At 37.7% G+C, this 27804-nt stretch overlaps 1 protein-coding gene across 2 annotated transcripts in view; it reads right to left on the bottom strand.

Moving 5' to 3' along the window:
• DGKB (diacylglycerol kinase beta) overlaps nucleotides 1-27804 on the bottom strand; it is a 534249-nt gene that overhangs the window by 85494 nt on the left and 420951 nt on the right. For both annotated transcript variants that reach the window (XM_045008243.1, XM_045008242.1), the window contains 2 exons: nucleotides 23725-23815; nucleotides 17038-17233 (listed from right to left, as the gene is read on the bottom strand). In XM_045008243.1, coding sequence (XP_044864178.1) covers nucleotides 17038-17233; nucleotides 23725-23815 — 287 coding nt within the window. The remainder of the gene's footprint in view (nucleotides 1-17037; nucleotides 17234-23724; nucleotides 23816-27804) is intronic.

Below are 27804 nucleotides of genomic sequence, written 5' to 3'. Positions count from 1 at the left end.
AGATATACAGTATAAATGTTATTCAGCATGCGGTACAAGTAGTGCATGTTAGTTAAATGGATTTTTTCTTTTTCAATTATCTAGCAACACTTTTGTCAATTATCTAGCAACTCACATTGTCCAAACTTGTCATAATCTTCATAGATCTGTCAGATTCCTATAATGATGGAACATATGTTAAGAAGACCCCCAAATCCCTACAAGGATCAAACATGTGGCCCAGACCAAAAGATATTTAATGCATGTGTCATGAAAGAAATCGAGTGATTTTCTGAATTCACTGGTCACAATGTCACCCTTCCTTTCAAGTTGCTGCAAGTAGTTCCTTCACTTTTACAGCTAAAAGACCACCTTCTCTCCTATTAGCTTTTGTTTTAGTACAATCCTTTTACTTCCACAGATGAGCTCTGCTTTTCCAATGTGCTGGATTGCTAAATGAAAGTCTTTTAACTGCCTGTCTATGAACTCAAGCCAGATCCTAGAATGTTACTCTAAAGGAACATCTGAGAATTATGGGATTGTCAGAATTTGACAAGACATGCTATTCTAAGACAGGTCTTAGAAGAATTCAAAATAGATTCTACACAATCGCCTTGTTAGGCCTTATACGGGGCAGATATAACCTTCAAAGACAAACAAATATAAAACACAAGCAACATAGCCAGTCCAGGGAAAACTTCTGTGAAATACTGTTTAAACAAAAATATGCAGCTAAACAACAAGTTTTTTTGCTAAATTACCTAACATTTCCATTTAGTTTTGGTGGTTCTGTTTGAGCAAAACTTAACAAAAAAATAGTAAGCGCCTTTCCTGTGAATTTAGTGCTCATGAATGCAAGCTATTCAGAAAGCTGAGGAGACAAAAGGCCTGATTCACCATTCTGTTACACCAGTTTTAGGCTGGTACACAGTTTTACACTATTCATTTCAGTTGAGTCACACTGGTTTAAAGGGTGTTGAATCAAGGTCTGGAACATCTATTTACCCAAAGTACAAGTCCGATATAGATGCTGCTCCTCTAAAAATAATAGAGACCCTGAGCAGTATGATTGTGCCCTCCTGCACACTCCAGTGATCACCACAACTGATCCTAGCTATTCAGCTTGGCGGGTCAACAAAAGTAATTTAGATTTGTTTTGTCGGGAACTTTTCATGGAGGAAGGAGATACAATTTGAGGGCTCACAAAGGACAGGCTACCATTCCTCTCCCCAAAGAAGACAATACAAGATACTAGGCTGTGAAAAGCAAGGTCTTTTATGAGATCTGGTGCAAGGAGGGGCACTGAGGAGATAAATGGAAGGCCCTGGTTTCATCCTTCCAAATCCAGCTGATAGTAAGTGGTCATCCCATTAGAGGGATACTAAGTGTTCCTTCATGGCCAGAGGTCACTCTGCAGTTCCCTGCTACCAATTACTCCCATCTGCAGGGACACTTAATAATTCACAGTGAACACGTAATTAAAACATTCCCTTCCTGGGGTTTCATTTATTCAATTCATTTATTCAAACTGGCTCTCCAGGCCCCAACCCTAGTTCATTCACTCTCCCTATGGGCAGGGGGGAGCGGGGGGGGTGTCGAGGGAGGGAGTGGTGTCTGTGGCCCTTCTTTTCTGAATTGAACTCCAGATGTTTTGATAGGAAGTCAATCCAGGTAACAATTAAGGCAACAGCAAATGTTGCCTTGGCTTCCAGGGGCAGTATCAAGCCCTAGTTTATGTGTTTTTACAGTGGTAGATGTTGGTTTACTGCACACTTTAGTTTTGCAAAGTATTTATTTCTAATCTTGATTTAAACACATAAGAGTTCAGACTAATATCTCCATTGCTTTGTCTCATAAATGGCATGGAATGTAACTCATTAAGAAGTGACTACTGCTATATTACAGGCCCAACCTACTGTACAGTCAGGGCCAAATATGTGCCAAGCATCATTTGACTGAAGATTATTTAATACACAAAGACATGATCTGTGCTGTAATTCTTTTACTGAACAGATTTTATATACATATATATATAAAACCCTAACTGAGAAAATCCTGGAGCAATGCACTGAAATGCCTTAATCAAGGTCATCATCCAACATAAAAATCATCGAGTCATCTTTCACTTTAAGCACTGTAAATATTTCTCTTCTTACACTGATCATCACAGCAGGAACTCTTGGTTTTGGATTTGTAGGGCTTCATCTTTCATGAAGAAAGACTTTCAGAGTGTTCCAACCAAAGAGCCTTTTTTCCCTTTTTTGTTCAGATCATTTTGTTTGACAGAATGAAAGTCACTTTTAAGCAGAGAATTCATCCAGCAAAAACACCAGACCAGATTCAATAACTTTTGCCTTGCGTGTACATATCATCATGTCATACTTTTCCAGTGGGTTTACTGTCATCTATAAAACTCTCTCTTTTTCAAGCTAAAGTGAGCCAGCTCCTGAGTTCCAAACATGAGGCAGAAAATGTGTGGCACAATCCACTACTCACTTGGTTATATTTACCCCTGTGCAGAGAGTCCACACGAAGCCTACGCTCCACTGAGTGCCATTTAAGTCTTATTCTGAGAATTTTTACATGGGACTTGGTGCATAGGCCTTCAGAACAGAGGTTGAATTTTACCCAATGTGATGACTTCTGAGGCTTTTGCCTCACCGTGGATTGTGGTAAAACACTTTTTTGAAGGATAAATCAGTGTTATATAGTGTGTGTTGTCTTAATTTGTGTGCATGTTCACTCAGATGCTGTTTTGATGGGCAATGGACACAATTTTAAAAATACAGACGTAATTTAATGTGTGTGTTTAACAGTATTACAGTGATGCTTACTATTGAGCCCAGGTTTCTCACTTCAGAAAGGGGAGCTGTGGAACTGGGATTTTTTAAATTGAAATTGAACAGTTTACATAACTTGATCAAGGTGTCAATCATCTTACAAGGATTTCTGATGTCACAAAATTGTTGACTGTCCTTTATTGGCATAAAGCTCTTTATGCTCCATGGACTCCTCTTAATCATCCATTTCACCTGTTCTTCCCTAATAGTTTAAATCATCTTCAAATGAGCAAAGAAATTTTTAAATTAAATAAAAGACTCATTGAGATTTTAAAACTTGAAAAATTCACAGTTTTTAAAGGAATTTTTCACACAACGTATAGGAAATTGTTGCCAATGAAAACCTTCTTCCCTGCCTGTAGTTGGTCTTACAAGCTGTTTAGAATCTGTAAGGCAAAAAAACTTGCTACTGTTACTTTTTCACTGATCTGTGCACTGTTTCTTGGAATTAAAAAAAACAGTGAATGGACTGGGAAAGAGGAAAAACAAGAATGAAACAGTAAAAGTGTGGTAGAGTATAGATAGCTGAAAAGGACATATGCTACGTAAAAGTCCTGATTTAGGAAAGCACTTCAGCATGTGCTTAGCTTTAAGCATACAATTAAGTTCTATTGACGCCAATCATATTTAATAATGTTTAAGTACTTTCCCGAATAGGGGCCAAATAGAGATGGGAAAGTGTACAGAAGAGAGTACGGAAATAAGGCAAAGAAAATACAGAGAAGAGAGCACACTGTTGAACCTAGCACCAACCTAGGATTTAGGCACTTAACTTTAGATTTTAGGCTCTTCAGCCAGGAACTATATTGGTTATGTATTTATATTGTACCCAGAACAATGGGTCCATGATTTGGCCTTCTAGTGCTACCACAATACAGATAAATAATAGTCACTAGATGCTGATTTGTCAAACATTATCACTCTTCATACTGCTTGTTACAGTTTATGAAGTATTCTGTGGAATGGTTTAATCAGCCTCAGTAAAGTATCACTTGGGCTTTGAAAGACTTGGTTTATTTACTTATATTGTCCAGCCGCGCCCTCATCCCCTATTTTTTTTCTTTTTGTACTGAATGAGACATTTAGTGCCACACAAAAAAATGACCAATAGTTTGACAAATGATTTATTCCAAGTCTGGTCTCGCTTCCACTTCTTAGAAAAGTTTTCTTATTGGTTATCAGCAGCTGAAACTACTAAAAGTCAGTGAGCAAGCAAGAGCTTTTCTGAGAAGTTGGAGTTAAATCAGACTGGGAAGTAAGCAGAGTCAAACATGAAGCCAGACAATCAGAGTCTATCATTCAGCTTTATGATAGGACAAGGAATCTCTCCCAGAGGAGATAAAATCACACCAGCCAGGTTACAAAACATGGATTTCAATGTGGTCACCAGTAGGATTTTTTAAAAGAAACTAAAAGAATGCTGTTTTCATGGTAAACAGCAAAGCAAGCACTTCTAGATTTGATAGCTGCTCTAGAAAAAAATAAGGACTTTCCTAATACTACACCTAGAGAGCAGTTATTAACTGAAAAATGCTATAGTGCATTTCATGTCTATCATCTTTCACTGATGCCCATTCCAAATGTGCTCAGTTTACAAGTCAAAAGAAACATAATAAGCTAAAATGAATAAGTAATCTGAGTTCGGAAAGTCAAAATGTTCTCCCTTTCTGGTCATGCAAATGAAACAAGGATTCTGCACTCAGAAGTTTATGGACAATTCTACTGATGATGTGTGAGTCAGAAAAGAATCCTGCTTACTCTCCGATAGGGGTGCCAGCTCCTATCTAACGCAAACATCTAATAAAGTAGTCAAAATTTATTGTCAGTAAAATAAGCAGATGTGACTGAATACATATAGGGAGCAGATCCATTGTGTGAGATGATGATGAGCCAGTTCCTCGGCCCTGCTACAGCCCATTTGAACTGCTCCAGAGCCACAATGGGGCTGTAAAGTTGCTTAACCAGCCTCCTGAGGATTCCTCCAATGTGTTTAAAGCTGACATAGCAGCTCTAAGCCAGCCCCTTCTAATTTCAGGGACAGGGACATGGCTGGAGGAGCTCCTCACTCCAGCAATCTCTGGCTGCTGGTACAGCCTGTTAGGGAGACAGCCTGGCACAGTTTAGCGCAATCACAAATCATGGAGTAGACAATAGATGGGAAGATCAGTACCGCCCTGGATTTTATAAGCACGCATACATCTCTGCATTACTGCATTTTTTCTAAAACCCAGTTTCAAGGACTTCTGGTGATAAAAATGTCTTCCATTGACATATATGAATGACACCCAATATGTTAGTGTCCCTGTTGCCTGGAAATAGTTGGTACAGAAATAGTTGGCACGAAACTTTAACTAAAATTATAGAACTCTTTCAACCTTTCCACTCTCACTGTGTAAATGTGAAAATATTGTAAATCTTGTTGACAGTTATTGCCATATCTATTGGCACACAGTCAGCAGCAGTTTGAAAAGTGTTGTGCAGCATTGCTAGTGCCCATTACCTTTCTGCTTATCCTTTTTTACAATTTATATTCACCCCAGCAGGCAGCTCCTCGCAGTGCCATTAATTTGTTAGCTTATACTTTCCAATACTACCTACTTTATAATGTGCTCTTACAAACAGCCTGGTGGTTTACAGGCAACACTTTACAGTCTCAGGAGGGAGACCACAATTTAAAGGCAGCAGGTAAAAATGGAACAGGTCACTGAGGTGACATGCGGGCCTCATTCTGGTCTCACCGAGGCTGGCTTATCACCTGTGTAATTGCATTGACTTCAGCAGAGTGACTCCTGATCTATGCCTGGTCTCTGAAGAGGGAGGATGGAGACAACATTATCTAAATGCTCCCTTTTTTGGTGATTGCAGTGTGACATTTGCTTACCCCACTTCCCAGATACAGGACAAGCTTTGCAGGGCCTCTGCTTGCCAAGGAATAATAGAACTAGATACGAGTAAAATATTTGTATGATTAAATGGGCCTACATTTGGTGAGCCTGATTCTTTCCAAACATAAGAAAATCCAAAAGAACTCAACTACTCGATAAAAGAGAGACTTAACATATGTATGTGCTTGCTCTCAGTCTCTCTTCCCCCATATTCTTCTCTACAGTGTTGTGGCAAGTGAGCAGTGCACTAGCGAGAAAATAGCACCTAACTTGCAATCTTTACAAGGCTATAATAAAATTTGTTCACATCACCAGTATTTTCAGATAATTGTATCTATTTTTTTAATGATTGGCATCATCATGTATAAAATCTGAAATTGTTACTCAGAATTAAACTGCTGTCAATATGACACCTTTCACAAACACTCAAAGAACTTGACATTTTCTATTAACAAGTAATGAAAAACAGTAAGTTTGTACTAGAATGGACCGGAGAACATGATTGTGTGAAATAACAGCCAAAAAATGATCTGCTGGGCTACCCTATATGTATTTCGGAACCTTTAGCCCTACGCTTCAGGCATCTAGGTCAGGGTTAAATGAGCAAATAGTTTGGGTAATATACTATTGGATGTTCTATGGGATACTTGTCTGCTGTTAAACAAATTGAACATAAAAGATGAATGTTGCTGCCTTTTCATGTAAAGATCATCATGAAAAAGCATATATTTGGCAGTGTAAAATATCAATGTCAATTTTAACCACACCCACATACACCTGATTGCACTATGCTAGTCATGCCTTTTTAAGGCATATTCATTAGTAACAATTATGCATAATGTTCATAGATCTCACAGCCAAAAAGACATAGAAAGGGTTAATGTCTCAGACTTAAATTAATCCAACCGTTCTGCCTAAAAGCTGCATATTTATTATTTTCTGTGCACTTGCAGTGTTTTCGAATAACAGAACAATTCCTTGATTCGCAAAGGAATCTAAATTACAATAATCATATGCATTCCTTTCCCCAAGAAAGGAAACACCTGTTATAGTTAGTTAATTGCTGACTTTTTTGTAAGCATTTGGAAGAAAAGTAACTTTTACAAATAATTTATATCTGAAAAACTTCTGAATCAAAGAGACAAGTATATTATAAAAATGGTATGAAACCAAAAGAGCTTAACAGAGAAAGCAACAGATGTTTTCATTTTGTTAATTAAGGGAAAAGTCCTTACCAAAGCACTTGATAGAATATGGTTATTCTGGGGCCTTTTTCTAGTGACACACTGATTTAATATTACTGCAATAGTGGAGTTACTCCTGTTCTCCATGAGTGTGAGATCAGATTTAACCTCTAGAAAAACAGTGGAATGGAGCAATTTTTAAAAAAAATACATTTTATTATTATTAAACATAAAGGAAACCTCCATCAGAGATTTTTTGATTAATCTTAGAGTCCTCTATTCCAGCAGTAGTCCCATTTCAAAACAAGATTTTAATGGGACTACAGCCAGAGTGGGGGGTGGGGGGGAGAAGTTGCAAATTCATGGATTTATCAAAAATATCTCTATTAAAGAGACTTATTATATATTAGCAGTTCTCAGTTCCTGAGAACTTACAAAGTTTCTCAGATCCACATTTAGGAGTGCAGTATGTGCAAAATTCTGCTTTTAGTTAACACACCGCATTATTCTTCTTTGGTATAATTCTGGTAATTTCAATGGAATTACACCAAGGGGAGTTACATCCTAGGCTGTTTACATCACACATTCCTATACAAATATCTACATTTGGTGCATTGCACAGTAAATTTTAAAGTAACAATTATTTGTCTCTTATTTTAGCACACTTAATTCTAGATTGTCACTTTACTGTTCTGTATTTCCTAAGCTGCCAACACACACCAGTGAAATGCTGTCAGAAAAAAAGACTGTGGCATGGAAGAAACAGAAAAAAGAATCTCATCAGAGCTAAAATTTAGCTTTCCCTAGGTTCCACTGAAACGTGCAAGAGCTAAATATTAGTGTGTTTCACATTCTGCAAAGTATGTTCTCAATTCAGAGCTCAGGTCTTTACATGGATAAATACTAGCAATGCTAGTGTCTCAGAAATGGAAAAAAACAGTTAGGCCATCTAATCCATCACCCTGCCAATGTAGGATTAATTGTGGAAACTGTAGGCATCACTGATTATGCATCACAAGTACAATATATTAAAATCCTTTGGAGATCCTGGACATCTATTATATTGTATATCCCCTCTTAAGTATTCATTTGGCTGTCAGTCTAGAAAATACTAGTTTACTTAGATAAGGCATAACAGTCATGGAAGGCCTCCTTGGCATATAGCCCTCTGCATGGGGAGGAAATGACTTGGTCCATAATTACAGAAAGCTAGTGGCCACATGCCCTTGCATAGGATGCATGTAACCCTTGCATCTCCTATTGCTGGCCAGAGTCTGGAATAGCATAAAGAACTGTCTATTCTCCACTTTTGGGTTGGTGTGGCACATGGCCCTCCCATTCCTGCCTAATTCCCTGCACAAACCCATTTACTTCAGCTTCCTTACAGAGTAGCTGGAGTGAATTTCTGTTAGAAACCATGGGAGCTATGCATGCAAATCCCTGTACTTAGAAATAAGATAGTCCTTTATGCCATTTTAATCAATCTCTGCCATGTGTGTTACTTAATAGCTCTGTCTTCCTATAGAAAATGAGCAACTTAAGGGAAATGAAACTTTTCAAAGATACATTTTCCTTCTGGCAACCTGTGAAATACACCATAATTATCCTCTTTCAATGAATAACTCTTGAAATAAAATGCACATTCTGTGGTATAATACAAAGGAATAATACAATGGCAATCTCAACTGCCTGGTAAATAAAAAGATTTTTTATTATAATATATACTACCCAGAAACATACATACATACGTACTTTATAAATATAAATCCAAATCAGATTGTCACTCTAATTCTTAAGAGGCTACTACTTCTCAATAATAAGAATAATCATCACCATTTTGCAATTATCACAGATAATACTTTTCATTCTATAGCAGGGGTCGGCAACCTTTCAGAAGGTTGTGCCAAGTCTTCATTTATTCACTGTAATTTAAGGTTTCGCGTGCCAGTAATACATTTTAACATTTTTAGAAGGTCTCTTTCTATAAGTCTATAATATATAACTAAACTATTGTTGTATGTAAAGTAAATAAGGTTTTTAAAATGTTTAAGAAGCTTCATTTAAAATTAAATTAAAATGCAGAGTCTCCTGGACTGGTGGCCAGGACCCGGGAAGTGTGAGTGCCACTGAAAATCAGCTCGAGTGCCGCCTTTGGCATGAGTGCCATAGGTTGCCTACCCGTTCTATAGGATTCCAACATGTGTTACTCTGGGCTCAGTTCCTGAGGTCTGTGGGGCTACTTCCATGAGTGAAAACTACTTAATATGAGTAAGGGCTGCAGAATCAGACTCTGCATAAATGCCGTGCCACATCAGTGAAAAGTTGATTTCCAGGAAGAAAACTGGCACACAGCCTATTGCACAACAATGGAGAGGAAAGGGGGGAAAAGATATTTTCAGCAAGGACCCCAAGACAACCCTTTCTCTTATGAAGACGGTCATCCTATCTTTAATATCCACGTAAAGCAGACAGGATTTTGATTTTAAGAACTCACCAGATGAAGCACATGGTATACAGTTTAGAGATGTCAGCAGGATAAAGGACTGAGTCGTCAACTCCAGCTCTTGTGAAACTGCTGAAAAAAGATCAGCCTGCAAAGGTTTACACATTACAATAACGATTTCATTTGAACACTGAGATCTTTTCTGACTTGTCACTTTCAAGTATGTCCATGATTAAGCATTCTAATGAAGCGTGAAAACAGTGATAAAGCTGGAAGGGACAGCTCTTAAAGGGAAAGTTCTAATTTTTAAATAAAATCTCAGCATTCTAAATAAAATTGTTATTCTGAAGATATACTAAAAACTGAGTTTTGTTACTCTATCCAGTCTCTCTCAGTAAATTCTCCCAAGACCCGTCAAGGAAAAAAACAGGAGAGACTCAACTGGTATCCAGGCCTAACCTTAATGCAATATTGTACAAGGAATTAACAAACTTTCAAGTTACATCATTAGATGATAATGATGTGGATGTTTTCATTACTGTGCTTTTTGTTTGAGCCAGGCCTTTCAAGCTTTTGGAGTCCATGCAATGATGTAACATATTATATCAATGTGTGCGTATGTGAGAATTAACTGCACAGAAATAAGTTCCACAGGAGGTGTACAACACCGTGAATATCATATACTAGAGTTCTTGTTTTTTAAATACTCAGGGTCCTCAGCACTGAATTTCCAAACAATTAATTATTTGACCACTCTACATTCAGTCAATGAAGCTAATCCACCATCAGTATGCATAGCTCTTCTATGAATTGAGACACTCCATCTGCCATAATCCTTTTTTCAATATTTTTTTACATTAAGGAATAATATGTAATTTTTTTCTTGCTTCAACATTTAATCGATTTAGTCACTGAATTTAAATGATTGGAAATTTTTCTGCTTACTGGAAATTGGATGCCAAGTGTATCATTTACAGTTCTGAAATAGACACTTGAGTTATATTTAGCCAATTTAAAACAAGTTCCTCTAAATTAACCCAAATAACCCAGAAAACTGACTAATAATATTGGTGAAATAGACAACAGCGGGTGTGTCCATTTCTATCAATCCATATAATAAGTGTGTGTTCTAAAGTACCTAGATAGGAGAGCCAAGTCATATATACAATTATGGTACTTTATGAAGATGTTTGTTGCATGCTAAAGCGATCTTCATGTCATTTTGTAGCTGAAAAAATATAAATAAATGTAACAAGTGGAAGAAAGCAGAACTTGATAGTAATGAATATAAACTGAAACTAGGAATTGTAGAAAACTGATAAAGGAATCAAGGGACACAGAGTGAAATCTATGGCCAGCAGAGTTAAGGACAATGAGAAGGATTTTTTTAAAGTACATTAGGAACAAAAAGAATTCTAACAATAGTATTGGTCCATTACTAGATGGAAATGGTAGCATTATCAATTATAATGCAGAAAAGGAAGAAGTGTTCAATAAATATTTCTATTCTGTATTTTGGGAAAAACAGATGATGTCATCAGATTATAGGATACCAGTCTTCTATTCCACTAGAATCTCAGGAGGATGTTAAACAGCAGCTGTTATAACTACACATTTTAAATAAACAGGTCTCGATAACTTACATTCAAGAGTTTTAAGAGAGCTGGCTGAGGAGCTTGCTGGACCATGAATGCTGATTTTCAGTAGTCTTGGAACACTAAGGAAGTTCCAGAAGACTAGAAGAAAGCCAATGTGCCAATATTTTAAAAGGGTAAACAAGATGACTTGAGCAATTATCAGACTGTCAATGTCCTTCAATCCCCATCAAGATGATACAGGACTGATACAAGACTTGATTCATAGAAAATTAAGGGAGGATAATATAATTAATGTCAAGCAACATGGATTTATGGAAAGTAGATCCTGTCACACTAACTTGATATCTTTTTTTGGATGAGATTACAAGTTTGGGTGATAAAAGTAATAGTGCTGATGTTATATAATTAGACTTCCATAAGGCATTTGACCTGGAACCACATTATGTTTTGATTAAATTAGAAAGATATAAAATTAACACAGTACATATTAAATGGATAAAAAGCTGGCTAATGGATAGGTCTCAACATATAATTGTAAATGGAGGCTCATCACTGCACATATGTTTCTAGTGGGGTCCTGCAGGGATTGGTTCTTGGCCCTATGTCATTTCACATTTTTATTAAAGACTTAGAAGAAAACATAACAGCCCCTGGCACCTTCGCCCTTACAGATGCAGACCACCATGTTACATGGCTGCTGTTGAATTCCCCTGTGGCCTTGTCACTTTCCCTTGCTTCAGCATCTTCCCATTTTTGTGATTGTATGTCTTGGCTCATGTTGCTCCATTTCTATGGCTTCTATGGCTTCTGCTTTTCCATCCAGAAACTCATAATAGAGAAAGTACATCAACACAAATTTTCACCCAGAGTTATTGAATCATAGGCCATGAGCATGGTTTATATCTAAATGCTGAATTAAGCCATGAACATGCATTGTCTTAAATTTAAGAAGCCTCTGGCTAGTAGCTCACTACAGGTTTGCTGTCAAGCTGTTCAGTTTGATTTCCCTTTTCTTAACATTTTGTTAAACATCAGTATGCCTGTTGCTGTGCAAGGTACATAGGAAGAAATGGTCCTATCCTGAAGAGTTTACAATTTAAGACCTTAATCCTGCAAAGATTTATGCTTATAAACTTTGCTCACATGAGCATTCCCATTGAAGTCAATTGGACTCCTCATGTGAGTAAAGTTATATGTGTATGTGTGCGCGCATGGGGTGCGCGCGTGTGTGTTTGAAGGATTGGGCCCCAAGGGTGTGATTCAGTGAGATGCTTAACATAATCCAGCACCAAATTAGGCTCCCAATAAACTTGGGACTGGGCTCCAAATAAGATTCAGCAAATAAAACATAAGTATTTTTCCTCACCAAAAGAAAGCTTTGGCAGTGCAATTCTTATAATAATATATTTCCTTCTGTTACAAATACTAAAGAAAACAGGGAAAGGTTTGAGAACTTGATTTAACATTTCTGGCAGGAAGAGAATTTAATATATAACCATTGTTGTTATATCACCTAACAGAATTGGTGTATCTTTCATGGAAATATAGTGTCATAATATCATCTATATTTTGAGCGAGTGTCATTTGCTAAAAAGCAGGTAGCTCAGTTGTTTACAGTTATATGTCTAAGCTCATATTTTAGTCTACAGGCCATAGGTTCACCTTTTCTAAAACCTTGATTCTTGGCTTTTATTAATATTTGTGTATATTCACAAAGAAAAATCTTGGCCAAATAATGTTAAAGGAGTTTGTTTAAGGTTCAGAAAGAAAGATGGTCCACAGTTACAGCTAAAATGCTGTCCTTGGAATAATCAGTAATGTGTAGACATTTCACAGATCTGTTAATGCCCGGGATCCGATATAGTAAAATATTGCATATGAAAATTTTGCAAAAGCAAAATGCTCACAAAATCTTCTAGCTGTTCTAGACTGCCAACTAAATCTGTATTTAGGGCTTTATAATAAATGGATTTTGCACAAGAGAAACTATAATAATTCTTTCTTAACTCAATCAAGTATTAATAAGCATGTGCATTTCTGCTCTAGAAACTTTTCTTGAAATAGGTCATCTTATTTATGCACAATTTATTTCAGTTTGACGATGGCTACGTCTTTTCTTGGTCTCTCCCCAAAGATTTGATCCACCGTGCATGCTTGGAATGTTCAGAATGACAATTCCTTTCAGAGAAATATTGATTAAGTCTAGCTGAATTCCATCACACATTGTTACAAAGCTAGTTACAAGTAGAAAATATTAGTGCCAAATGTCACACTCTGACATCCATGCACAACTCCCATAGAAATCAGTGGGAGTTGCACTCATGCACCCAAGTGAAAAAGTTGGCTTTTCAAATTGTTAAATTTCAATTTATGTTTCATAGATTTTACTAATGGGATTCTTTTGCAAATAAATTGGAGAAAGTCCAGAGGAAGTCAAAAAAGATGATAAAAGGTTCAGAAAATGTAACTTTTGAGGAAAGGTTTAAAAAAACTGGGCATGTTTAGTCCTGAGGCAAGAAGACTCTGGGGGACCAGTCTTCAGTTATGTTAAAAGATGTTATAAAGAGAATGCTGATCAATTGTTCTCCATGTTCATTGAAGATAAGGCAAGAAGTAATCAGCTTAATCTTCAGCAAGAGAGATTTAGGTTAGATATTAGGAAAAACTTTCTAACTCTAAGGATAATTAAGCACTGAAATAAGCTTTCAAGGGAGGTTGTGGAATCCCCAACATGGGAGGTTTTTAAGAACAGGTTAGACAAGCACTGGTCAAGGATGGTCAAAATATACTTGGTCCTGCCTCAGCACAAGGGGCTAGACTACATGACCTCTCGAGGTTCCTTCCAGGCCTATGTTTTGTCCTGCCAGACGAAAAAGGTTAGGGACCACTGCCTTACTCCCTTATGCTGGCTAGCTCCATCACAAGTAGCAACGCAAGAGAGGAAGCAGGCTCCATAGAACAAATACATCCCTCCACCCCATGGGCAGGAGGGACCAGGAATAGGTAGAGCTTTGGCTCCTCCCCCTTCATTACAAGCAGTGGTGGTGCTGCATGCATCAGGCCACATATTCTGCACCAGGCATAAACTTAGTGCAGTTTAGTCCCACAATCTCTCTCCTGGCCTGCTTCAGGGTCAGCAAAGCAACATGATGCCTCTTATTTAGGGCAGATTGCACAGTCACAATCCACTCTTAAGTGTTGACAGTGTTAACCATTCCAGGATTCAGGCTGTGCGTGCCAAGCTTCAGCCCAATGGTCAAGTTATAAAATCACAAAAGCAGGGATTTCTAATGAAACACCGATTGATCCACAGTTTTAGTGACACAGTTGCATTGCTATTATTTGATAATACTAAAAATCTTTAATACTGCTCAAAAGTCCTAATTAGGAGAATTAGATTTTCAGAAAAATCAGATATGTATCCTTATAAAAGCCTTATGTTAGCTAATAGTCTCCTATAAAGTGTGACTGTTTAGTTAGGTCTTGTGATTAGATGCTGTTTGGATATAAAACCAGCTGAAAGGATATTTATTCAGACTAAGTAAATAAATGAACAGAGATTAACATGCAGGTGTGTATTTATCTTGGTTCTCAAACCACCAGTCCAAACTTCGGTAGAAGTCTTTAACATTTTGTGAAATGTTTGCTCCAAACTAAAAAATACACAAGCCTTTAAGTAGCTAAAATGTATTTAAGGGATAAAAAAGACACTAATCTAAGACAAGATGTGACTCAAGGACATACTATTCTGAAGCTAGCAAAGGAATCATATTGTCTGAGAACAGACAGGAAGTCAGCTGTTTTGATAGCTGATTGATTTAAACTTTTCACCTTACCTAACCAAAGCTCTTTATAAATTCCAACTGTAAAGTCAAAGTACTTCTTCACACACTTCAAAAAACCTGTTGTTTAAAAGAAGCTCTTTGAAACTTGAAAATACATTTCTTCACCTAACAAATTTTGTTTTTTTCCTATCTGGTACCACTAGGGTTTATCCACTAACTATTTACTTTAGACTTAAATGTTTAAGTTAATACAAGGCTTGGGAAATAAGTTAATACAAGGACTTGATTGATATTGGAAGCAGAGTCACATTGTTTACCCCCAGAACAGATACAACACAGCCAGTGACATTCCAAACTTCTTCACACTATCCAGCAACATTCCTGAACACTGACATGGAGGGACCACCTTTAAAGGTAACTAGGGTCCTTCATTCAGTCCTTGAGATCTCTGCTGAGACTGCCAGCAAGGATGTAAACAAAGTGTAATAATTATTACTGTAACATGGAAACAAGTCCACCAGTCACTAGACTGAAACTGCTATCCCGTTCGATACAGATCTTCAAACAGCTGAGAGGTTACAACCGTTTTCATCCATAGCAATTTGAAAGGCATGTGAATTGCTGCCCTAGATGCGAAGGGCTCTGTATCCCTTTGTTTGTTAGACTATGCCTACATTACAGTTGGACCTTACAATGGCACAGTTGTACTGCTACAGCTGTAAAGTCTCCTGTGTAGCCTCTTTTTGCAGGCAAGGGAGAGCTCTTCTGCCACCACAATTACACCACCCCCAAGTGGTGTTAGCTTTGTCGGCAGGTGAGCCTCTCCTGCTGGCACAGCACTGTCCAAGCCAGCACTTTTGTTGGTGAAACTTATGTTGGTCGGTGGACAATGCACAATTTTGATCTTTTTTCTCTTGGTGTTCAAGAACCAAGGGATTCTAGTATTGACAGTAGCAGCAGAAACTCTGTAGTTGGTAGGAAGGTGTGGTAGCGCCATGGACCTGTCCCACCTCCACGTGGACTATCAGAGCAGGGCTAAAATGAGGATGGGAGTGAAGGGAATGTGCTGCACCCTGCTAGTGGGCATAGCAGATGCCATTGTTGTGGCCAGTCCCCAAGCAATCCCAGAGTCCTTGTGCCTTCTTCAAAGACAATGCCTCAGAAAACTGCTGTCAATACACATTGTCTTCTCTTCCCAGTCAGACAGTGGTTTAAAGCTACAATATATCCTTTACTAGTGTCATGAACAAACAATGACTTAAAAAAAAGTTTAATGCCAGAGTACCAGATCTGGAAAAAAAACCCAGACATTTAGAATCTTTAGAGAAGCAGCAAACGTAAAAGGATTCAAATAAAATCAGAATGTAAAAATCCTGAGTTTTATCAAGCATACCGAGAAATATGCCTTTTGAATGTTTTAACCCATTGAGGTAAGTGATCTCTCTCTTTGAAAGTGAAAAATACACAGAGAGCAAAAGAAGTCTGTAGATGATAACTGTAGGCCAATGGTCTCATATTGTGATCTGTAGAACCCTTCCATGTGGTCCGTACCAAATAATATTTTGAGACCAAAATGTTGAAGTGTTGTGTGGGGAGGTGGGTTCATGAGAAGTTCTCTTTTAGAAAGTGGTCCACAAAATGTAAAACTTGGAGAAAAATTGATTTAAACTTCTTAACTTATGATATTTAATGTTGTGTTACAATGAATGCCTTTCAGCTCCCACCAAGTAAAATGGACACTTATTTACTATAACGATTGTCTGAAATAACTCTTAGGACTGAATCCTGATTTTCTCTGTAAAAATGAGTAATGACTAAATGGAAGGGAAAGCTGACAGGCAAACTGCAGTGTATAGAATCAGGGAGTGCAGAGGGGATCCAGGTATCGTATGCTACAGTGTGGTAGCAGATCCTCATTATTACCATGATGAGACAAGCTCCATGGCCATGGAGGACAAATCCTGTCAGAAAAAGGGCATGTTTGTCCCTGAAAACAAACTGTATGTAGAGTGCCATTCATGAGTAGCTTTTATCTGGCTTCTGTAGCACTAAGCACTTTTTCTACAGAATAGAACAGCAGTGCTCTGTGTTGTTGTTTAGTCTGGTTCACATGTGACGTCCTATCTAGGTAAGGTAGGTTTGCACAAAGACCGCAATTATTATTGTAGATGTGTTTATGCCAGTGCACTGCTGCAGCATTTTTTTTTGGTGTGTTTTGTTTTTTTAAGCCACTCTTAGTTTCGATAAAGAGGCATATAGCAGTATAGTTTAATAAATTATTTGACTGTCTAGAACCAGCTATTCATTTTAATCTGAAGATTACCTTGACATGCAACCTTCAGTTCCTTGGCATCTGTGACAGTGGTTCTTTTATCCAACCTCTTCTTTTCAGTTCGACGATGGCTACGTCTTTTCTTGGTCTCTCCCCAAAGATTTGATCCACCGTGCATGCTTGGAATGTTCAGAATGGCAATTCCTTCCAGAGAAATATTGATTAAGTCTAGCTGAATTCCATCACACTAATTAGCAAAGGAAACAAAGAAATAAAGAGAGAAAGCAGTAAGACAGAAAGAGAAAATCAGAATGTTCTACCTACCAGTTGTTTTTTTTTCCTTCTTCATTCCTCCTACTGTCAAATACATATTCCTGTTTAATACTAAATATATATCATCTCTGGAAAGGAACTATGAGCTGGGAAGAAGGGTACTAGGTCTTGGTTCAGGAGGCAGAATGTGGATATGATTACTATTCATCCCCAGGTTGCTTACTTAAACATGGAACTATTTGGCAGTGAAAAGTTGTTATCTGATGGTTACGCATTGACTGATGTGAAATGTGTTCATGATCTCACTACAGCTCTTACTGGACAAATATCCATACCGCAAACACTAGCTTCACAATAATTGGATCTCCTATCTGTCCCAGAGAAACACTTTTTCTGTTTTAGGGTTTTATACTGCTGCCCAACACCACAGTATCTGAGCACTTTCCATGTAAGATCAGTAGCAATAGTGCAAGTCCCTACGTAGACTTCATGGAGTTTCTGACACCTCCACTGCTGTTAATCAAAACCCTTTTCTGAACATTAATTTACTTTTAAAGTTTAAATTAACCTTCTAGAGCCGTGTTTCTGAAACTGAGGTCCATGAGGGTACTCCAGAGAGTCTGCGGGCCCAGCTGATCAACTCCTCCCTCTCCCTCGCTAACCTCCTTCCCCTCCCTCCCAGAGCCTCCTGCATGCCAGGGAACAGCTGTTCAGCAGCATGCAGGAGGCCCTGGGAGGGAAGGGGAGTAGTGGGGACAGAGTGGAAAGAGGCAGGGAAAAGGAGGGACAGGGGTGGAGTGGGGGTGGGAAGAGGTGGGGCCTTTGGAAAAGGAGTGGGGTGGGGCAGGGGCCTGGGGCTGAGTGGGAGGAGGTTTGGGGGAGTCCCCAATTTTTTTAAAATCAAAATGAGGGTCCTTGAGTTGATAAAGTTTGAGAACCGCTATTCTAGAGGACTTTAATTTATCACCACATCTGACAGACTAATAGCACACACCCGCTTAATACTATATAGCGGTCAAATCATTGGGAATGAGCCCATGTTGGAGACAAACCAAAGACCTTCTTGGCCAGAAGCAAAGCGCTACCAGTAGAGCCATAAGGAAACTTCTGTTCTGCTTTAAAAATCAGTTTCTTCAATAATATAATAGCTTTCCTTGAAAGTGATATAAGGAGTCCCACTTTGGTTTCTTTGCTATCTCTTTAGGAAAGTTAGTGTTCATGACAGATGCTAGATTGAAAGTCTAAGGCCTGGTCTACACTGGGGGGGGGAGGGGATGTCGATGTAAGATACGCAACTTCAGCTACGGGAATACTGTAGCTGAAGTCGACGTATCTTATTTCGACTTATCTCCCGTCCTCACGGTGTGGGATCAATGGCCGCGGCTCCCCTGTCGACTCCGCTACCGCCGCTTGCTCTGGTGGAATTCCGGAGCCAAAGGGAGCATGTTCGGGGATCGATATATCGCATCTAGATGAGACACGATATATCAATCCCTGATAAATTGATCCCTACCCGCCGATACGGCGGGTTGTCTGGACGTACCCTTAAACAGCAAACTCCCCTGTTTATCCAGAGAACAAGAAACCTATTTAGAACAGGAGTTACTACACACTGCCCTGTTTACACCTCCTAAAGATGAGGTAGATTGAGGAGTGTGAAGATAATTTAGTTTCTGTGCTCATTCAGTCCTTGGCCTCTCAGCTGATACTTCCAATACACATACAAGGTAGTGGTGGTTTTCCAGTACATACACCTATTCCCTTAGGAACCAGGTCGAGACCATTATGCCATTCCACCTACAGCATGGAACTGAACAGCAACCGGATGGAAAACAAATAACTTTTGGTTACTACAACCTGGATTATATTTGCACCCATTACAGGGGCAAAGACTTCATATCCATTTATAAATTCATTGAGTCCCTCAAAGTCTCCAGGATCCACATTCCCATATTGGCTGAAGTTATTTGCACACTAGCCTCATGCCTCACAAGACAACTAAGATTTGTAGGCATCCTGGCATAACCACATGCTTTATTATATATTGCAGTATATATGGATATGTTAGATCCCGGTCCTGCAATTTACAATATGCTAGTGGATGCCTGCACTTTCATCGAGCACTTTCAGCGGGGTTCTGCATAGTTACAGGAACCCACTTGTACATTTTAAAATGCAGGATTATGGCCTGAATTTGGAATGTCAATATATAATTATCAGGAAGAAATGTAGAAAAACAAATGCTTCAGTGAGAGTTCATTGACATCTGGTAGCTCACTGCTCTACAGGCCACTGTCATTTTCTTTCTCTGCTTAACATTAAGTCTTTATTAAGGCTTTTACCAAGAAAAAGAGCCCGCTACATATAATTATGATCATCCCTGCCCCAATTGTTCACTTATCCTGTAAATCACCCAAAGCACAAAACCAAACCATACTTAGCGTATACTCCTCTGTCTCTTTCAAATGCTTTTAGCAATATTACAAATCTAGAGAAGAGACAAGAGCGATCACAATAGTAAGGCTTCCTTTTTATATTGTCTCTCCAAAAATTAAAACATTTAAAGCCATGTATAATATTCAGCGAGGGAAGATGGTAACATTCAGTGACGTCTTGAAATGACTTGGCAGTTGTGGCAACAAGTATAACAGAACGGGCACATTTTTATTGACTTTCAAAAAAAGGTGATGAGTGTCTTCAATGTCATTTTGGAAGAAACCTCATGGTTTTTTTATATTTTATATGTATTAAAGATAAAGATGATTTATTTTACTAAAAAATTCAGTTCATGTGTATACTTACTTACTGCTATACATTCTAGATAAACAGATATTAATTTCATAATTAAAAGTAATCTTGTGTAAATACCCTGCAGGCCTCAATGAATCAAACACATACTGTGTGTCAGGCCTCCCACTGTCTTCAAGTGGAATGCACTGGCTGGATAATTAGATAGTACATATTTTTTAACCTTATTTGCATGCATATTATATCTTTTGCACACTGACAAGCAGCAGTAACAACAAAAGTCAGATTACCACAGGGAATTCCCACAAAGAAGTCTTCATTCCTTATAATTTGCAGCCTAAATTAAAATAATTTGATCTTTGACAAGGATGAAATGTCAAGCAGAAGGGGGTCCTCTACAAGCCACGGCCTGTGGCTTCTGAAATCTGCCTAATTTATGTCAGTCACTTCTTAATACATATTTAAGTATTACACGAAAAAGATGATAAATATGCAATCTGACACCTTTGGTATTTCCCTGCTGTTAATTTATAAAGGTCTGGCGTCCCCCAAACCGACTGGAATTATTTAAATAAAAGAAGAATTGTAAAATAAGAGGGTGCCGGGGCCTCACTTCCATTTTCACTCAATATTGAACACAGCAGGTAGTACACTAAGACAATTATTTGACTAGGCCTCAGAATCCCACTGTGATGAGTTACTTTCAGAATTAGTAAAGGAGGATTTCTTTTGTTCATACACAGAGAAGGAGTTTGCTGTATAGGTAGCTTTTTGTTGCCCTAATACATTCATATGCTAAAATAACAAATCACATATGTATTCTGTTCCTATTTTTTTCTGTTTCATGTAATGTAAAGGTGTTGTTAATATAACAGCATGCTTTTTAGGTGTATATCATGTCTATATCAACTAGAAAATAGTAGTTTTGTTCTGGTTCCTTTTGGGTTCATTCTTGGATGCAGTCCACTTTTCTGTGTTAGCTTTTCTATTACATTCATTAGCCTGGAACATTTTAGATCTGTCTTAGAGTGAAGCTATCAAGTGTGATTTAGTTTACTGAAAAGAACTGAGATGAAGGCTATAGAATCTGAATAAGTGCAATACTGTGCCACACCATCCTGTCACTTAATCTTGCTCATATATATAAAAAGGTATTTATGGAGTAGAAGCTGATAAATCTTTACTGAGTGTCCTGGGCTAAGTCTAATTTTGGTAACAACTCAAATTACAAAGGAAAGAAAACTAATTTTACAGATTGCCATTTTCCTCCATAAAATTGTTTTCCTTCTCATTTAGAAGACTTGTCCTTTGGGCCCCTGATTCAGAAAAGTATTCCTATTCAGGATAGCGCTTGAACATGTGCTGTTTTCCTGAACTACTGCCTTTTCCTGTAACCTTTACATGCATTTTCATGGACGAATTTGAGGTTTAAAATGTACTGTTCATCTTGTACAGAAAATAAAGTACAGAACTTAAGAAATCCGAGTGCATATTAGGAAGGCCAGGCTTAATTAAGTTAGAAACCAAATATAAGGATGAACAAATACAGTATTTGCCCATAGAATGCCTGATTACAGTCTCCCAGTTCAGAGATACAGATTCTTAATCTTCATGGGCTTTGTTTATGCAACATTTGGCTTTGTAGCAAATGCACTCTGTGTTTTTTATTCACAAAGTGAAATGTGGTATTATTTATCAAGGTCTCATTTGCAGTGATATCCTCGGGCAAAGGGCAGCATGTAACAAACCAAATGAAAACACATTGTAACACAAATGCTTATAACATAAAAACAAAAGAGAATAAAATACAAATACACTGTTAGGTATTATTAGTGTAACCTATTTTTTAAGGTAATAGCTGTGCATAATTTATTCCCACTACCCATTACATAAATATTAAGGAGTCCATTTCCATTTGATTTGCTCAGGTACCTTTCTTTAGCATTAATGATATTACCCATCATGCAGTGAGTGAATAAAAACAAGCATACATAATATTATGAAATTCTAATGTCTTGAATTTAATAATAATAATTTAAAGACTCTGTTTTACCACCATTCTGAGACTGGATGGAAGTTCATTTAACTTTGAGTATGCAGGATGTAAAAATATATGGTCACCTATGTAGCTTCTGTGTTTAAGATCAACTCTTACTAGGCACAGAGCTCATGTAATGGCTGGCTGGAAAGTTGTTCATTGGAGGGAAAACCTGCTCCTGTACTTTATAATCTGCTAAATTATATCTGAGACTTATATACCAAGACCCACATTTAAAAATCAAACCTGCTAGTCAGTTCCCCAAATATTTAGGAAAATGTTTCTCAAGTTAATTGTATTTAGAACTGAATATGAAGCACTTTCTTAAAAATCAAAATTAGGTATAAAAATCTGCTTCAAGAGCAAGATATAAATACTCTTAATTTCAGGATAAATGGCAATTTGGCAGTGTCATCCAATTTATTTTTCTGAAGCAAAAAAATACTTTCACAAGCAAAAAATCTGCTTTTCAACCTAACAACAAACTAAGGAAGTCCCAGGCCTCATAAGCCTCAGAACTTCAGTCTTAATAATCTTTGGTGGTGTCCTGTAGACATTTGCTACAGTGACGGAAGGGTCTTTTCCATCACTGGTAATAAATTTACCAAGAGGTGGTAACTAGGTCAACAGAAATATTATTCTGTCAACCTAGTGGTGTCTATATCAGGGGATAAGTCAGCTTAACTATGTGTCTCAGCGGTGTGAACTTTTCATTCCCAGGAGTCCATAGCTAGGTTGACCGAAGTTTTAGGTATAGATCAGGTCCTTGTATTCCAAGTTATTCAAAGCCCATTCAATTCAAGTCAGTGGGAGTATTTCAATTCACTTCAGCAGGCTTTCGATCAGGCCCTAATAACTTTTCATTAACATTTTGGGCCCACTCATCCTACCATCAGTGGCAAAATATCCCATTGACTTTGCAAAAAGTGAGTCTGGGCCCTTTGCCATTATTATCACTAAAGAAAAGGGGCTCAATCTTCTTGAGGGATGTTTGCATTATTATAACTTACATCCTCGGGTTTATATTTCTAATTATATATTTTTTCACTTTACTTTTGTAATGTGACTACCAGCCCCCATCAGTCACTTACACCATAGACTATTGAAACTCTCTGATCTAACATTTTTAATGCCTATTCTGTCCACATCTATCAAGGGTGCCTTTTCCGATAACCTTGGATGTATAATGGTAAGATGGCCCCTTGTGCAAAGAGAAAAAGTAGTTAATGAAGGGGAATGATTCAAAAAAAAATGTATTCTTTAACCTTTATTCAGGAAAGCAAGCACAATTTTAGTGAATTGAGTTTTAAAGGTTATAAAAACTTGAGACCTAGAAATAATAAGATTTTTCATTTTAATCCTGAAGCAGTTCTCCCTCCCTCCAACAATCTTTCATTTTTCTATCTGACCCAGCGATAGTAACTTCCCTATTGATTTCTAATGTTATAGTTCCCCTCTTGCCCTCTTCTACTGTATTAAGACTTCACTAATCATCAAACTGAACTTTGTTCTACATCACAAATAGACATGACAAAAATAATATTTTGGGTCTGAGGTCAAAAGCTTGTGCATTCCTCTGTCTTATTGGATCTGGGCACTCTGCACTGCCCCCCTCCCCCTTGCATTTCAGTCAAACCAGAAACATTTTATAGTGTAACATGCACTAATTAGTTCCTTACTTCTATTTCTACAGATTCGTGCAGCTTCTTGCAGGTGGCTGAGAAAGTTTCAGAAGTGCCAAACTCAAAATACCAAAATTTGTTCTTCATTCTGAAACAGGAAAAAAAGAAGAAGATTATGCAATCTGAGTATCTGAACAAAAAAGCGATCATCCTGTCTCCCATCATAAGTAATGGCAAAGGCTTGGGAACATGTGCCATCCCATTTGAAATAGATGAGCTCATAATTTTCAAAGCTTAAATGTTGGTGTCAAGTTGTATGATATCCCCTAAAGGGATACAGGAATGAGTGGAACTGACAGGTGCAAATGTACCTTTGACTTTTCTTTTTCAGTGACAATCAGAATATTTTTTGTCACTTAACCAGTGCCTTGCCTCAGAAAATTTACTGATTCTTATTTCATGTCTTACATCCTGGTGGTTTAGAGTTCAAATCCCTATTCCACAGAGTTCTAGCATATGGAAGTAGGGGAGATCCTCATGATGAAGCAGAGGTAAGACAAGAATTAAATCTGTCCCAAGCCACTTGACTGATTCTAGTTCATTATCACAAATAAGATGTTCAAAGAAAATCAAAATTCCCACCCTAATATCTCTTCAGATATTTTGCTGTTGGACAGCTGACACAAGTAAAATGGGGCATGGAATTTGCATTTTGAAGTTAATTAGTGGATTCTAGTGTAAAATAAAAGCAGATGAAAATCTATATTGAAAATATACAGGATAGCATGAAACCTGTGGAGACATTACACCTGTGTAGCCTCCCAAATGTATAATGAAGCATGCACTTCTATTTTACTAGAATTACTGTACACTGTTAAATATAATCAGTACATCAGTAATACCACTTCATATAATTAAAAGCAGTTTTGTGTAACCAGAGTGAAACTTTAATTATTATTCTGTGACAAAAAGAGAAACTATCCTTCTAAAAAAAAATACCAAGTTAGACTTCATTATTCACATTTAAAAATCAGACATTAATATAGTGCATTCAGTGGTAGCCATCATTCTTTAGTACAAACACAGTACACTGCACTACGAACTAGAATGTGGCTAATCCTGCATCAATGCACAAGTGGGAAGATGCATATAGATAGATCAAGTTATAAAATCTGCTATAGTGTAGCTCTCACCCTATCAGCTCGGTAGCTCCAGTTAGAAACCTAAGGCAATTTTATGGCTTGTAAAGTGACAGCCAGTTAAAGGCAATGTGGAGGGACACTGCATTAGTTGCCACTCCCAGAAACCTGCTGATAAAAAGTTAGATAGAATCCTGCCTGGTGCACCAGGGGAGCGACACAAGAGTGGTCACTACTAGAGTCTGGAATAGGGTATAGCGAGCTACTCCAAAATACCAAACTATAAAGAGAGCGAGCTGACATATTGCTGTAAAACAGTGTCACCTTTTTCAAAAAGGGCTTTTACACAGATGATTTGAAAGTCTTGGAAAACAATTTTCAGCACTGAACTCTACATTAAACGTCAGTCTGCTCTGTCTGTGAGAACAGAGACATGCTTCACAAAGCAACTCTAACAAGCAGTATGAAACTATTTCAGGTGACAGTATTTTCAGAAATAGCTATGTGGTTAGATTTTCAAAACAGCCCCTATTTTGGTACCCTTCTTTGTAAGCACAAATGATAGATAATAATATCCTCAAAATAATATCTGTCTCTTATATAGCACTTTTCATCACCAGCTCTCAAGCACTTCACAATCTTTAATGTATTTCTCCTCACAACACCCCTGTGAGGTAGGGATGCCTAATTACCATGGTGCCTGCAAATCAGAGAATTATTTTTTACACCCATGTCCTTAACTGGTTTCAGTTGCTCTAGCTCCATGAATAGAGCTAGAACAAAACTGACATCAGCAGAAGATATGGTGCCTACATTTTATCATCCAGTGCTTTGATACCATAGAGACTGCAGCCTTATCTCAGATAAATATGGGGAAAAATTAGTTGGCAACCCTTTGAAAATTTGGCTGTTGGCATTTTTCTACTGCTGCATACTCTGGGACTTAATGTCTTGAATTTAATACTTAAATGAAGAGCAGGGAAAATGTAATCAATACATCGATTCAAAGAAACAGAAAAATACTGTATTGTTTCTCTTTCTTCACATAATAAACCTCCTCCTATTGAATAAAGATTAATAAACCTACATACCCTTTTTCTTTTAAGGACTTCCATCTTGACACTTACTGTTATTCTTCCCCAAATGAAGTAACTTTTCTTTCCCTTTATTTGCTAATTCTTCCCCAATTCTGCAAAGGTTGCTCTAACTGGCTCCTTTTTAATGCTTCATAAATTGAAATCTCTCACTCAAAAGGGAGAGAAGAAACACACAGCAATTTTATAGTTCTATTAATGCTTATCAAGAATATAGTGGTGTTAAAATCACCTTAATCACCATGAGTAAAGAATAACAAAACCCAGGAATTGACAGTGCACTTGATGTTTACTAGAAAATGTAGTCTATATATCAGAATATTGTGGAATTATATGATAGTGGATTAATAGTTTTACCTGTTGCTGTTTGGATAGTGTATCTATTTCCTATCACTGAGTTGTGTCCTGGGATCATATTATTCCCTAAAATACAGTACAGTATGCTTGTTCTCCTTTTTCTACTTGGAAGAACAGGATATATATGATATATTTGTTATCAAGAAGGCCAGAAAGAAAACCATTTTGAAGCTTGCGTCTCATCTCTCTTTTTAAAAACCAAAAATTAAGTTGCCAGGGAATTGAATCCAAACACAATACTGCCCAATGCAGAGACCTGATAATACCTCAGCACATACATAGTCTGTGGATCTAGGAATGGCAGGTGGGGAGTGAAGACCAAACAAGATCCTGCTTCAACACCATTACACTTTGGGCTCATATATCTGGGGACACTCCGGAAAATTAATTTGAATTAACTAAAAGTGTGAATTAAAAGTGGATTTATTACACTGCATTAAATCTTTGTGTGGACACTCTCATTCAGAATTAGGGCTAGTCTACACTAGAAGTGCTACATCAGCGCAGCTACAACAATGCACCAATGGTAGTGTATACCTGGCCTTAAAGTGGCCTTAATTCAATTTATCATAATTCACTTTGAAGGTGGAGTGGTTCAGTGCAGACACTTACTACAGAAGGGGTTCTCTCTCTCTCTCATTGCTGTAAATCCACCTCCCCAAGAAGCAATAGCTAAGTTAAGAGAAGAAATTTTCCGTCAACGTAGTACTGCCTACATGGGGACTTAGGTTGGTTTAACAATGTCACTCGGTTGTGGATTTTCCACACCCTTGAGCAACATAGCTGGGTTGATTTAATTTTCTAATATAGACCAGCATTTAGTTTCTCCATGTAGTCAAGCCGTTTCTCTCCTTTGTTCCTTGTAGCCTAGCGGCTGGTGAACACCCCTACAAGGCATAGCTTTGCTATGTTGCCATGGTGTAGACAACAATAGCTCCATGGACAAATTCTTCTGTCAACCTAGCTATCATCTCACAGGGAGATGGATTAACTACAGTGATGAGAGAATCTCTCGTCATTGTAGTGAGTGTCTACAATTGAAGTGATACAGTGGCATAGCTGAAGCGCTGCAGCTGTGCCGCTGGAGCGTTTTAAGCATAGACATACCCTAGTACTGGAGCATGCTGTGATAAGTGGGACAATCTTCTAAAACATGTTTGAAACAAGTTAGCAGTACAGTATAGGAAAGCTCGCACTGCCATCACCTATACTATTCTTATACTGGAGATAAATAGCAGACTTTTGTCTCTAGTTCTGCCAATCCAACACCTTGCATAAGAGCTACGTTCACTTAATTACAAAAAAAAAAGCATAGAGCACTATTTTCATCCAAGAATCAAGTGAGTTTGCTTAAGCTGACTATGCTGCAGCTTTGCATTATTATCAGTTAATTAGAAACCCCCAACTGCTAAAATTATTTTATGTAACCTTTCTGATTAGGAAATTACAAGGCATATTATTGGGAAAATAGCCCTATATCTAAATATGGAAATAATACATGTTTTATTATACACCAGAAGAGCACATGCACTGCATCTGATTATGCA

This window comes from Mauremys mutica, chromosome 2 (assembly GCF_020497125.1).
Source record: "Mauremys mutica isolate MM-2020 ecotype Southern chromosome 2, ASM2049712v1, whole genome shotgun sequence".
In the NCBI taxonomy this organism is placed as follows: domain Eukaryota; kingdom Metazoa; phylum Chordata; order Testudines; family Geoemydidae; genus Mauremys; species Mauremys mutica.
This window is presented reverse-complemented; position numbering and strand designations above follow the sequence as displayed.